Raw genomic sequence first — 14,295 nt, forward strand, 5'->3', positions numbered from 1 at the left:
CCTGTTTTCATGGTGTTTCTTCTCATAGGACACTTGATGTGAAAGAAGAGATTTTCTTGATTTGTGTCCAAGCGTGAATTGCTTCCCCAATTTTCTCATCACACGTTAAACAGATTAAGAGATAGCACATGAATCCAATCGAAGGCCACAACGCATCCCACGCACCCGGCAAGAATCTTCCCCGGAAGATGAGAAATGCCAATCATTCACGTGAGATTTTGGTCAGAATAAGACAAGAAAGAGAAAGAATCAATGGAGTGCCGCCAATCAAGATAAAATTTCTTGGTGTTTTGGAATTTTTCTTCGTGAAAAGGGAAGAGGATCAGACAAAAAGCCCCATGCTTATTTCACCTTCGAGATTGAACCTCACAATGGAATAGATAGGTCAGCAACATGATTGATTGATTCGGAAGATCGTTTGTTTACCGTCTTTCATGTATACGTACAACGCGAAGAAGGAAAGATTAAAATAGACGTGCATGGTGGAACGAATCTGGTCATTGAGAAAGGGGATATTCATGGAGACCCACACAAAAGGAAGCTTTCATGCACCTCACGGTCAATTCTCGACGACAATTCAGGCCCACGATTCAGCAATCAACTCCATGCATCCAGACTTGGCATGGAAGCGTGAGTGATATTTACTATAAAACATAGACGTCACTCGCTTCAAGAGAGGGGAGAGTGGTGATCCTGGAAACACGTACAGAGAAAAAGAAAAGGTGATGGGAATGGCAGAGAAGAGAGAAAGAGCGACGTTCATGTTAAGAATTCTCGTCACAGAAAATTGAGAAACATTTACAATAGAGAGAGAGAGGAGTAACAAAAAAAAGAGGAAACAGAAAGTTTTCTTCTTTCCGGAGGTCACGCACGTCTAGCCTTGAAGCCGTCGCTCGCCCTGTTGAATTGCCAAGCAACTTCTACTTTTCTTGCAGCTTCACTGACGCCACAAGCGAAGCTCCAGTCGGCGACGTTTGCTCCTGCACAACCGTGACCTTTGATAGAGACACAACAACGGAGCTGTTTGGCTTCTCGGTTTTGCTGTGACGCCTCCAGTAGTGCTCGGATTTCCCTGCGCTGTTTCTAATTCCTGTCCATGACGACAAGGCCGCATTGCGAGAACAACTTGCTGCGACCTCCCTTAGCCATCACTCACTTTGCTGACTTCCTGTGGACTTTTTTTCATCTTTCCGTAGTTTGGAGAATTCTTTGTTTTTTGTTTTTTGTTTTTTGTTTTTTTTTTTTTTTTTTTGCAGATTTCCTCGACTTTCCAAATTCTCTTTTGTTGAGCCATCACGCCCAAAGACCTGCTGGGTATTCCCCTCCTGTCTACTACAGTGACCAAGAGCATCGTTGGTTGGAGCCTGGATTATCTGCAAGTGTTCTTTGTTAGTCCGAATCAGAAATCAAGTTGTTCCAAATTAGGTGACTATTCGATCAAATTCTAAATCCTCTATATATTCGGACTGATTTGATTTGATGTGATTCTAGGCATTATCCGATTGGGGATTTCCGCATATAATTCAAATTTAATTATTAATTTGAGCCGCCGTAAGACGACGGGTCATTTTTCTAATTGTATTTGAGTTCGTCATGGTCAAATATTTTATCAAGATTATGATATCCGTTAATTTATAACGCGAGATGATGGATTTTTTTTTTCGGATATCATAATCTCTTGTCTGAAATATCGATGAATATCTTGCTGGGGATTGAATCGGATTCTTATCTTATTCTAAGAAACTTTTTAAAAAAAAAAAATTGGTGCATAAACGAAAGGGTTGCTTTTCTCAATAGAAATCTGATAAGGTTGCATTGTTAAATTAGGAAAGTTTCTAGATTTTTTTTTTTTTTTTTGCATTTAGATAGACTTAAGAAGATTAGCATAAGATTCCAATTTAAATTAGGACCTGGATTAGCTTAGTTCCTAAGTTAACATAGATGTAATCTCTTTCTAGATAATTAATCGTCATTATTTTCCAATAGCGAATTTTAGTAGAAAATAAAAAATATATCATGAGCATGTCATATGGTTTAATTGCACCACATCCATGTCATATACTATGTTGCTCTTATGCCATGTTAATTAGGATTGAACGTTATTCCATTTTAATAATCTCTCCACGTTTCCCTGGAATAGAGTTTAATTAGAATGATGCGTGTTGTCTTAGAATTAAGTTTAGTTTGACTTCGCGTGTCTTTAGGTCATGCATTTTACCGTCATGCTACAATTAGGTCGCCCTTTTCTTTATGTCATTGCATCTAGGATCAGTTCATTTAATGTTGAATCGTTTGCATTTCATTCACTCATATTCATAGCTTTGATTATTGGGTGTTTAACACCCGAGTGCGCAAAACCTCTTGCATGTTAGTGGTTAAGTTAAAAAAAGAAGAAGAAATAATCAAAGACGGCCTGCCTTTTTTTTTTTTATGAAAGAAAAAAGGTACCAAAAGGGCGTTAGGGTAAGCTAGCGTAATCAAGTCCTCAAGCTTGTAAACTCTAGTTCGTAGGAATAAAGCATTTCTCCCAATGCTTTATTTAAGTGTCTAATCGACCCACCATCAACAGATTAGTGGCGACTCCAAATAATTTTTTTTTTGCATGAAATGATTGAACCATAAGTCGTAAATTGGTATGGACTTGGGAAGAGCCCGAGCTAGGTTTAATAGCTTAATAATCCATTATCCTGAAATGCTAATTTTTAGGTTGCGACAGTCGGTTTAGTGGGGGTAGTTTGTACTCAAATTCAGTTCCGACCTTCGCGCAAACGTGCCATCGCGAATCGGTAACTAACGTCCACCAATTAAACCTTGATCGCACTCACTCACTTGATTAAATCCATTTGTCCACCGCGCAAATGTTTAATCCCCAAATTATCGTATTTTGCTTGTGTATTACTCTAGCGGAACTTAGGTTGTTACACTTCAACTTGGTATCGGAACCTTCTTTCCCGAGGAAACTCTAATGCACTAGGTGCACCCAAGAAATTTTTCAATTTTATTTTTTCATTTAATCAGTCTCAATTTGCACCCTTGCATCATCCTAGCAAAATAAAGCCATCTCGTCCATAGACAGTGCTCGCTGAGTGCCTCATTCCCATCTTAGTATACACCACAGCAGTAGTGTCATGACGTTGTCGACACGTTGCCAAGTTGAGCCTTTATCACGGAGGTGATTTTCTTTTGATGCCATTCACATAGGCCGCGTCGCTCCGTAACTATTTTCCAAGCCAGCAGTATAGGCCGCATTACTCGGTTATTGTTTCGCAAGCCACCACATCGATTGCTTGCTGTTTTTCCTCGATTCTCAACTTTTCAAACGTCGTTTCGAGAAGCCAATACCACCATCAGACTTGACTCCTCAAATCAACTAGATCTAAAATTTTCACCACGAACAGCCGTCGGACACCGTCTCACACGCCACTTCGCCTTGAATCCACGAAGCTCATCTTTTAGTGCTGATTTAATGAAGAAACAAGTTTCCACTACACTATTCACTTTATTTCAAATTCAAGCTGACTTAGTCACCTTAAGTTCTAGAGGAGATGTTAGCGATATTAGAGTATCTAATTGATTTTGCACATCTATCGGGATTATACATATATCTCTTTGATATAACATATCCTAAATTGATTACATTTGATATTGTATTTAACTTATTATCTTAGATGATCATGTAATATAGCCTATAAATATGTTCCACGTACTCTTTTCTATTCACATCGACATATATTGAAATTCCTCTCCTCTTCCGCTTTACATTCTTCAACCGGTCACATCTCTTAAAAGAATTAGTTAACGAAAAATATTTTCATTATCGACAATAATTTATGCCTAATTATGTTCGTAGCTGATAAAAATATTATACTTTCATTCATTTTTGTAAACGATATAAGTGATCATCTTTTTTTTTTTAAATTTCAAATCTTGAGTTTTCCGTGAAATAAACACGCCCTAACCCCGAGAGCAATCTTTTTCCCTTTCGAAGATACTGATTTGTACCGAATGATAAGTTAGATTTCAACTCTCCAGCAAAAAATATGTTCACTTTATGACTATGGTGTTCATCTATTGCCTCCTCGTCTTCGGCTCAGAGTAACTTTTGGAGTGAAAAATATACCCGATGCACGTGAAAATGTAATGATTTGCATGTACCATGGGATTGAGCCGAAAGGTCTCGGTGTCCCGTATGTTATTAAAGATAGAACGGTTAGGTGAGTAATGTTCTTCCTTTGCCGTTTTCTTTCCTTTGGGTATAATCAAGATGCTAAGTTTTATCCTTCAACTATGCCCACGCTACTCCTAGTAGGAAAAGATTGTTCTCAATGTCCCTTTATAACCGTCGATACTCGTCCATTGCAATCTTTTATGAAAAAATTATCTTAAAAAGTCTTAAACCTATTATACTTCTACTAATTCAGTCTTAAACCTTTTTAATTTTACCAACTGAGTCTTAAATATTTTTATATTTTGTCAATTGAGTCAATTCAATAAATTTTGATCAGAAATCGCTGAAATAAATGTTAGTTATCCTACGTGACATGATCGGCGTTGGCGTGAACACAATTTAATAATATTTTAATATCTTTTCCAAACATATTGTTATTTTTTATTCTTTATTTTCATGCTCTTTTCTGTTTTTTTTTTTCCTTTTTTTTTCCCTCATTCGGCCATAACCGCTGATAACTTGTCTGTTGCAATCTTCAACTTGGGGGCAAGAGAGCATGTAAAGTTGAAATTACTTCTTCGGAATCAAATTCGGGTATTGGGGATAGAGGTTGGGTACAAGGGATTCACGTATATTTGTGCATTGTCGAATGAAAGGGTATATATGATTACCAGAATTAAGATATAAACAATCATGTATCAGTTAAAAAAAAAAACCTACAAAGAGGAAGAAAAAATAATAATAGAAATAGAAAGAGAAAATTACACTCTTCAGTCCTAAAATTTCAGTACTTTTCTAATCCCTATGTTCTCAATTGTTCTAATATAATCCATTTAGTTATAAAAAGAGTAAGATTAATTAAGTCTGTTATGCACTAAGTTCGGCCAAATTCGACTAACGTGGTCGTTGGAGGATGCCGTAATATGAAGTCGATTGAAAATTGCTTACATTGACACCCACCGTGGCCGTCGAAAACTCCGTGGAAAGTGTTGTTCACCGAATTTTATAGTTGTATTCTCGTAACCCCTTGACTATCTATATTGGATATCTATGTAGATAATATTTAATATCTTTTAACACTTTCGCATCTGCCGACGGCTACATAAGTTAGTTGGTTTTGGCCGGAATCGGTAACAGAGGGACTCGATTGCATTTTTTTTTTTTTGGGAAGTAGGACTTCAATTAAAGAAATTAATATATAAGGATTTAACCATTAAAGTTCGTTGATGAAAAGTGGAAATCTCACGTCAACAAGATGAGCTAATCATCAGAGACCAGAAACGAAACAAAACTCAACGCATCATTTCCACGTGATTCCTCGATCTACTCCTCAATTTCCAATAATACCCATGCACAAGGCCCCAAATCACCGTAGTACTAAGGAGGCATCCTCGGAAAATCCCACCCAAAAGCATGGGTAAAACTGGAATATAGCGAATCACGGTCAGACGACTCCGTCGTCGCCTTGCCTTCCACGGGGTCGAAGCGATTTCCGTCACTCGGACCGCACGAAACTCGCTGAGTCGCGAATCGGACCTCATCGCCGCCGATGCAGAAGCTGCGCGTCCTCTGAGACCCCAACGGTTCGTCGCTATCCGCTTATCGCTGATGGATTTTCTTGTTTCCTTTCCTCAATTATCGCGGCATGTTGTTGGTGACGTGAATCGGCGGTGATTTCTCTGTTTTAGGTTTGATTTGTCAGCTGCAGATGATGGAGCGAGAGAGGCGGTGGTTAGGATTGATGGTCTTGTTATGCCTGTCTGCTTCTTGCGCGGCGAGAGGTAGCTTGTGATTTCCTCTCTCTTTTTTTCCCTGTTTTGGCTCGCGAGTTGTGCGGCGATTTCGTGTGTTTTGGCTTGATTTTTAGTGCTTGGGATTAGGTTGGCGAGAGTGGAAGTTTAGTTAGCTTGCATGTCACTACTCGTGATTGTTGGTTTTAGTGAATTTGTGGCTATGGAGCAATTTTGGGTGTGGGTTTGGAGTCACTTGAGTCAGTGCCACCGAATGGAGGTGGATTTTGTGAAGGAATGGAAAGTCTCTGGGGTTGGAGCTCTGTCCACGCGTGCTGAACCGGTTGCAGACATGGTTTGCTTTATTTCATCTGTGACTGCAGCTACAATGCCATTTTAATTGGCACTCATGATGAAGTTTCATTGGCAAACATACGCATCCTATCTGGGGGTTAGATAGAGTGCTGAATCATGTGGAAACTCATGAGTACATTTGCTTTGTTTTTTGCAGTGAAACCTGCATGTTGTTCGGGCTATAAATAAACGGAAATTTTATGAAAGCTTGTTCCCAATATAGAAAAGAGTCTCATACTTTGGGCTTCCACTTTTGTTTCTTTTTTCAACAAAGTACAATTTCTGTGCAAAGTTTTTCATTTTTTTTTTTCCTGATTTAACTTGGGAATGCTTTTATTGGAATGCCATTTTCCATTTCAAACTAACTTGAAGAATGGGGTTGTCATCTTATGCCATCAAGTTAATTGCCTTGGGGACTAGATGGTAACTAGAATGTTCTCTCTAACCAACTGGATGTTGTTGTTTGCTTTTGGCAAGTTGGAGTCATCCAGGGCCAGCTCAATATTTGATGGACCTTTGTTTAAACTCAGGATGTTTAATTTGGCTCTGACATCTTCTGCTGTTATATACAGAACTTAAGATCAAGCACAAGGACGATGGCCCTGTTTATAATCACACTCTTGCCACAATATTGGTGGAATATGCATCTGCGGTGAGCATTACCATATACCCTCTTTCCTCTATTTTAGGCTTATTTGGAAAAGAATACTACATTCTAAAATTATCCTAGCCACCTGCCAGCAGAGACAAATTTCTGTTTAAGTTCTCCAGATGTTGAAACTTTGATTTGATATCTCTGTTAGTTGGAACCAGCCAAAAAAGGGGAAGGTTGTGTAAGGGTCTGAGTCATTCTCTGGCCTTAGTTCTTCTTTGCTTCACTTGTGGTTTAATTGTTAATGAGTTTATTTGTAGGTTTACCTTTCAGATATGACGGAACTCTTTACGTGGACATGTGAAAGATGTGGAGACAAAACTGAGGTAATCATCTAAAATTAACGTGTTAACTTATTCAGAGGCTCATAAGTTACATATTGAGCAATGGACGCTGGTAACTCGTGTTTTGGTAGTTGAGCTGACAATCCGTGCTCTAACATAAAACAGGGATTTGAGGTCATAGAGCTTGTTGTGGATGTACAGCATTGTTTACAGGTTAACCATGACCTCCACTCTGAACTTGCGTCATTGCTTTTTTGGCTATTCTCTGTTAGTGTGGTCTTTTTATGCCTTTCCTTTATGATGGATTTGAATGTGTTTGTGCAGGCATTTGTGGGAGTGGCACAGGATCTTAATGCTATAGTAATTGCGTTTAGAGGGACTCACGGAACGAGGTATTGACATTCAGATGGCTACTCTTTCTTAGCTTTGCCTCCAAAACTAGAACCGTGCTTTTTACTTGTATGGTAATGCATATTTGCAAAGTTGTGGGACCGTCGCTTTGATGGATGTTATATATGGTCTTATGGGGAAGTACAAACACTTCTGGATCTTAAGAACTGAAGTTTAATTTCCTTTTGTTCATAATTGTATCTGGAATACTTCATTTAAATACTTTTGTTACTATTGTGTCAATACAAATGCATCATATCCCCGTCGTGGAATAACTGGCATATCGAGTAAATTTTTGGTGAATGACCACAACTGTGCTCACAAGCTAATAGGAGCACCATCTTCTCCTATTTTGGGAGGTAGTAGGAAACATGTTCTAGAATTTGCTGGTGTCAATGCCATCTACCCACTTGTTGATGACAGTTCCAGATTTATTTATTTATTTCCTAGTTGAAGCTGCTTTTATTTGTGAATTCCCTGAATTATGTACAGGGTACAAGCAGATGCATCCGTTAACTGCTATAAATGAGGAAATATGACTACATTTGTCTAATGTTTATTCCCAGCCCAAGTCAGTGTCTCCTTTTTTTATCAGAATTTATCTGTTATAAGTTAGCTTTTGCTTGCCACAATTGTTTGATGCTTGTTTCATTGTTGTCATGTTTATGGTCGCCACTTGCGTTTGTTGTGTTTCTTGCACTACATTGATTGGTGTCAGTGCCTTCATGGTGCAGTAATGACCTGATTTTACTATTGCAGCATACAGAATTGGGTTGAAGACCTTTACTGGAAGCAGCTTGATCTAAATTATCCTGGCATGCCTGATGCGATGGTACATCTTCCAATTTCTCATTTTGGAGTCTTTTGGTGCATTTTTGGTTTAGTTAAGGCATCCTTTGATATCTCAACTGTTTCAGGTGCACCATGGATTTTATTCTGCTTACCACAACACAACTATACGGCCTGGGATTCTAAATGCTGTTAAAAGAGCACAAGAGTTGTATGGGGATATCAATATCATGGTGACAGGACATTCAATGGGAGCAGCTATGGCATCCTTTTGTGCACTTGATCTCAGAGTAAGGATTCTTATACCTCTGCTAGCGGAGATGGAGTAGCTTTGAGGTTGTTTAGGTCTCTGAGATTAGCTCTTCTCCTGATGTTGTCAAAAGTTGAGAAGAAAATGAGTCTATTCTGCATAGTCCTACCAGAATGATATTAGCTCCTTTTGAATGAATATCGAATTGATGCAAAACTATTGTTTATCTCACAATTTGCAAATAAATAATAACACTTTAGCTTAGGTAAAAGCTTCAATTGCCATTAAGTAGAATTTTGCCTTTTGCCTTTTGCCTTTTGCTCGGCAGCTTATGTGCAGCAGTGGGTCGTATTATGCCTCTAACTAACTGCTACTTATACTCTAGGTGAATTGTCTGGCTCAGAGTGTTCAGGTTATCACGTTTGGACAACCTCGTATTGGCAATGCGGTTTTTGCATCCTACTATAGTCAACTTGTGCCAAATTCATTTCGGGTTACCAATGGGCATGACATGGTTCCTCATTTACCTCCATATTATCACTATTTCCCGCAGAAGACCTACCACCATGTCCCAAGAGAGGTAAATTTACTTCTTGCTGTCTGATGGAAATTATGAGCCGTATCTGCCCTGTTATGGAGAAAATACGTTCCATGATTTGCTTCGTATGGCACCTCATTGTGTTTTGAGTCTTGTCGAGGTCCCTAGAGCATAAAATATCACTTAATTTCCAAAGAAAATTTGTGGTTTTCCATTTATGATTGGTTCTTGAAGTACAGTCCTGTCAGTGAGATTAGCTATTTACGGGGATAATGTTTCTATGACATTAATTGCTCTCTAGGCTTTCTGCCTGCCCTGGCATCATAATTTTTATTATGTTCAGTTGCTGACTTCTTGTTATTCTTACTGGATTGCTCTATAATCTGGTGTTAAGGTCAGCTTTGACTAAATTGGTATCTGTCTGGTAGAAAAACCGATAGGGTGCATTATTTTGATATCTAAATACATTCAATGCTTTAATTCCAGGTATGGCTTTATAATGTAAACTTGGAAAGTTTGGTCTATACAGTCGAGAAAGTTTGTGATGGTACTGGGGAGGACCCGTCATGCAGCAGGTAAACACATCCCAGATGTTGCCTTTTTCTTTGTCTTTTTTTTTTTTTTTTTGTTCACTTGATTATATTTTGGAAAGTTCTGTTTCAAAGTTGATATATGTTAAGTTACAATCAAACTTGATTCGCTAATGTTTAAGACACTGTACTAATAGTAATCGAATCTAAACAATGTTTACAAAATCTAAGTGTGGAAGGTTCCAGAGGTTCGGCTTTCTGTGTGAAACTTGGGCTTTTAAGAGAAAGTGTACCCTTCCAGCATTTTGGCTTCATGTGTCAAGTTCGATCATTTGCCCTCTCCAGTTGAATATGTACACCCACTCAACGTATCTTGCCACATTAGCTTTACCTCGATGTTTGAGAAAGTTTGATAGGCTTTTAAGAGAAGTGGGGGATGCGTGATCAGGAGATAGAACAGTCAGAGAAGTGTGGCCTGTCTAGAACTGCGTCTGTGCACAAGAGCTTTTTCTCGCAGTTAACACAGATTAATCCTTGCAGGTCCGTGACAGGTAGCAGCATTTTAGACCACTTAGTTTACTTCGGGGTGGAGTTGATGGGCGACCCAGCAGGATCATGCAGAATAGTCACAGACCCTCGTATAATGAAATATGGAACTGCAGATCCTGGGGGAAATCTTGTATTATCCAAGACTCCTGGTGTCTCCATCTTGAGATCTGGTGCGGGATCGAATGACGGGCAAAGAATTCTTTAGGATCATGTTCTCTTGGGGAGATAATTTTCTTCAGCTAGTATATTGGAGTAGACGGTGCAAGCCTATTTTAGAGCAAGCTTCATCATTCTTTGTACAGTTCTTCTAAAGATGACACAGCGTCGAATAATTCATGTGCTTTGTATGTAAAGCAGTGAGTCATGTAAACCTTCCTCATCAATTTGAAAAATATTTTACTCACTATAAGTCTCAATTCTTGTAACATTGTGCCCGTCCATGAGTGATCCGTGAAGTGCCTTTTTTATTGCACCCCACAAAGTGATCGAAAGTGGATAGAGAATTCTGTAATAGGTAATCCAGTCTTTCTCATTCGGAGTTGTGACATGAAGCTGATCCGACAAATTCAATCCAAGATGGTTACGGGCCGCAGATCCTGTGATTTCTAGGAACCATGGGGGTTCAAGATGAAGTTGATGAAACTGTCGGTTCGACATCTAAAACTCTAATAGTTCCAAGGTCACGATGAACTATCAGGACATTGTTGTACCATTCAAGTTGTGATTTACAAAGCTGTCAAGAGATTGTCATAGTAAGATTACAATTCAATAGTATGAGAGGAAAAGGAACCCTTCCAACTGCAATTTGCTCCTAAGCCCAGGTACGCCAGGCTCTTTCTTCAGTTCTTCTCGTCACTAGCTGCTACATTTGCTGTAGAAGCCAGGTACGCTGGACTTTTTCTTCAGTTCATCTTCTCGTCGCTAGCTGCTACATTTGGTGCAGCTCCCTGTACACAACAGAATTTCTGTCGATTAATTTTTTCCGCATAGTTCTGTTCAAACAAGTTTTATACAGGCCTTAGGGATCCATTTATGCTCGACCGATTTCACAGGTAGTCTCTCGCAAAACTCTGTATTTTCAGTTTTTAGGTTTTTGTTTTGTGTTAGCAGTATACCATCTCTTGATCAAACGACAGGAATGCTATTGTAATCAGAAATTTCCCCTGCTCTCTTGATCTAGCATAGCCATCTTCTCTTTCACCTTAGACAAAGCACCAGCATCAAAATACTCTTGTTCACATGTATTCTTGGAATTACAATCCGTTTGAATTTACCTGTGCACTTGTTGCTTTCGATTCGTCAACTGTTTGGGCAGATTCCGGTTCCTCGGCCGAGTTCTCTTCTTTCACAATCTTGGGCTCTCCTGGGCGAAAAATGAATGAAAATTAGACCAACATCGAGTACTTGCTGTTGATATTAGATAAAGCCTTCTCTTCTTTACCATTGTCCGTGTCTTCTTTCTTCTCTTCGACAACATTTTCTGGGGCAACAGTCTCAGCTAATGCAACATTTGCACTTGAATCCACCTCCTTCGTCGAAGAGGGGTTGTTCGTTACGGCCTCCCCGTCTTTCTCTTCTCCTGCTCTCACCTCGGTCTCTTGGGTTACGTCCCCAACATCGGCCACCCCCTTCATGTTTTCACCTCCCGAGCCCGTGTTTGCCTCGCTTTCCCCTTCTTTTTGGGCGGGCAAGTTTGTGCCGTTGGTGTTGGCCGCTTCAGGGGTCGTGTCGGCATCCTTTTGGATGTCCTTCAGCTCATCGGAGTTTGATTTCTTGCTGAGGCTGATGGTGTTTCCAGCAGCAACATCGTGCTTCGACTTGCCGCAACCCATGATTCCGAATCGAAAGAGGGGAGAAGACTATCCTAATCGTCCTCCCTTCTTGTCTCTGGCTTGGGGATTTCTATGCTGTCTTTCCTTATTGGATGTTGCAGTTAGTTGGTGTTTGTCTGCAATTGAGGGGAGAAACCGTTTTTTCTGTTGTCCATTTATGGTAGAAAGAGTTGTATATCTTCTGCCAGGCTGCTAAAATGGTCTTTGCATTGTGAAGAATTGGGCTGGCAAATCAATGGGGTGTCATTTTGATTGGGCTTAATGCATCGGGAAGATGTTTTATACAATGTGTCATTTGCATCTGATTAGGTTGGTTTTTTTTTTTTTTTTTGGCGAATTGATAAAATGTCCCTGATTCGATACAAGATATATGCTATTCAAACATTGTAATTACTTTGTGAATCAATTTTTTCTTCTGATAAATAAGCTATGCATCGTGATTATATATTGACACGGCTTCAGTGCACGATCTGCTTGTGATCTCGCATTGTTTATGTCGCACCAATAATTTGTCAAATTAAAGACTTGGTAATTCTGTTTAATTTAATTGGAGAAAAGTACTAAGATTCCTAAAAGAAATGCAATGGTTAGTCAAATTAAAGACCATTTTTTTTTTGTTCAGATTAAATATCTTTGAAAAGGCCATTTGATGATGGAATGGAGACCCATTGTCCAATTTATTAGAGGGAAAGACAAAAGAAGAGTCTTGAACCAAAAGACAAGGTAAGAAATGGGTTAAAGCACAAAGGAAGATGTTTTAGGATTTCATTCTCAGAAGTTAGAATTCAGCATGAGATGCGCCACGTCTCTGTATCTTTAGTCCATATGCCATGTAAAACTCATGCCACATGCATGTCATGTCATCATTTCAGATGCCATGAAATGGAAAATAAATAATTAAAAGAAAAACAAACTTTTTTTCTTTTCAATCTAATGATCACTAACACATCTCTAAGCACAATTCAACAATGAAAAGACGAATATGCCCCTCCTTGCGAATACATTTTAGCATCTTGCTTTGGGTTTGGGTGGTTTTAGTGTTTTTTGCGTGGATAGAAGAATTTAAGATTTTGGTATTGGCAATTTTTGGAAAGAAAACGGCATTTTCGTAAACCAGGACAAAAGGATAATTGATGTAATTATGCAATGTGGTATTTAAATGTGAAATTCTATTTCTATGTGTATTTGGTATTTTCTGACGTAGTGAATAACAAATGGATCCTGAATGATTGGTACTAATCACATCTCTTTATCCATATCAACCGGTTAAGTCCAAACTCTTGGCCTTTACATATGGTCTTGCCCAATTTGTGGGATTTAAATAGATGACCTCCAGCTCCAGTTAGTGCATCCCCGACCAATTGCGCCGACAATGGGTCATAGTCATGGTGCCATCATCATGTCAATTGTCTTATTACCTTGCATCATCATACATGAATAAACTCTTATTGGCATGGCATGCATACCATATTCCGTGCATCAAGACATGCCGTTGTGTGAATGCCTTGTCCATGCATCATGATAGCAGTATAGCCTCGTCGTGCTCATGTTCAAATCATGCATCTTAACTTTGGACATGCATCATGGTGATGCATACATGGATGCCATGATCTTGAAAACATGCAACCATGCAATGCAAGTAGAGTCGGATCATTACAAGATAGTGATGTCAAAGACTTAGATTGAATTATGATACTAACATATCAATTTTCAAGTAATCATAATTATGTGTGTCATGTAAAGAAATCCTAGGACAAATGCATTGGGATAAGGATACCATAAGTGTCATAACTTTCGTACGGTGTTCACTTAAGTACCATAACTTTTTAAGATAATTCACTCAGGTGCCAAAACCCAATGTGACGTAACACTTGTGGTAATCGTTTTTAAAAAAGCTATGACACTCAAATGATTTATGAAAAAGTTATACGACACACAATTAAGTGGAAAAAAAAATGTTATGACACGTAAATCAGGATCGTACATAAATTATGGCACTTCAGTAATGAGAAGAGTTATGGCACTTCGGTGGTATCTTTTTCCCTTAATGCATTATGTTAATTTAATTAAGGAATGCGATATTGGAAGAGCCATGTGAGGGTGTTACTATTTTCCAACACATAACCGAATCCCTCGACCTAGGATATTAGGTTTTCGCATTTCGGGCAAGTAGTTCGCCTCGATTGTTTTAGATTTACGTCTCGGATAATTGATTTTCATCAATTGATG

General features: G+C 38.9%; 2 protein-coding genes across 5 annotated transcripts; one reads left to right on the forward strand and one right to left on the reverse strand.

Annotated features, from left to right (window-relative positions):
- Nucleotides 1-5,528: 5,528 nt before the first annotated feature.
- Nucleotides 5,529-10,635, forward strand: LOC115755958 (lipase-like). 4 transcript variants are annotated; one of them, XM_030695591.2, is made up of 11 exons: nt 5,529-5,751; nt 5,857-5,949; nt 6,825-6,904; nt 7,165-7,230; nt 7,354-7,401; nt 7,513-7,580; nt 8,338-8,410; nt 8,496-8,657; nt 9,003-9,197; nt 9,642-9,730; nt 10,226-10,635. In XM_030695591.2, the coding sequence occupies exons 2-11, from the start codon at nt 5,877-5,879 to the stop codon at nt 10,437-10,439; spliced, it is 1,068 nt and encodes a 355-aa protein (XP_030551451.1). In that variant the 5' UTR covers nt 5,529-5,751; nt 5,857-5,876; the 3' UTR covers nt 10,440-10,635. The 4 variants fall into 4 exon arrangements, with proteins under 4 accessions (XP_030551451.1, XP_030551454.1, XP_048136160.1 ...); XM_030695594.2 differs by having other exon boundaries at nt 5,531-5,751; nt 5,871-5,949; XM_030695592.2 differs by having other exon boundaries at nt 5,535-5,751; nt 5,877-5,949.
- Nucleotides 10,636-11,111: 476 nt separating this feature from the next.
- Nucleotides 11,112-12,361, reverse strand: LOC115755964. Its single transcript, XM_030695604.2, has 3 exons — nt 11,676-12,361; nt 11,509-11,597; nt 11,112-11,181 (listed from the first exon to the last, which is right to left on the reverse strand). The coding sequence occupies exons 1-3, from the start codon at nt 12,064-12,066 to the stop codon at nt 11,137-11,139; spliced, it is 525 nt and encodes a 174-aa protein (XP_030551464.1). The 5' UTR covers nt 12,067-12,361; the 3' UTR covers nt 11,112-11,136.
- Between the last annotated feature and the right edge of the window lie 1,934 nt (nt 12,362-14,295).

This window comes from Rhodamnia argentea, chromosome 6 (genome assembly GCF_020921035.1).
Source record: "Rhodamnia argentea isolate NSW1041297 chromosome 6, ASM2092103v1, whole genome shotgun sequence".
Classification (NCBI taxonomy): Eukaryota; Viridiplantae; Streptophyta; class Magnoliopsida; order Myrtales; family Myrtaceae; genus Rhodamnia; species Rhodamnia argentea.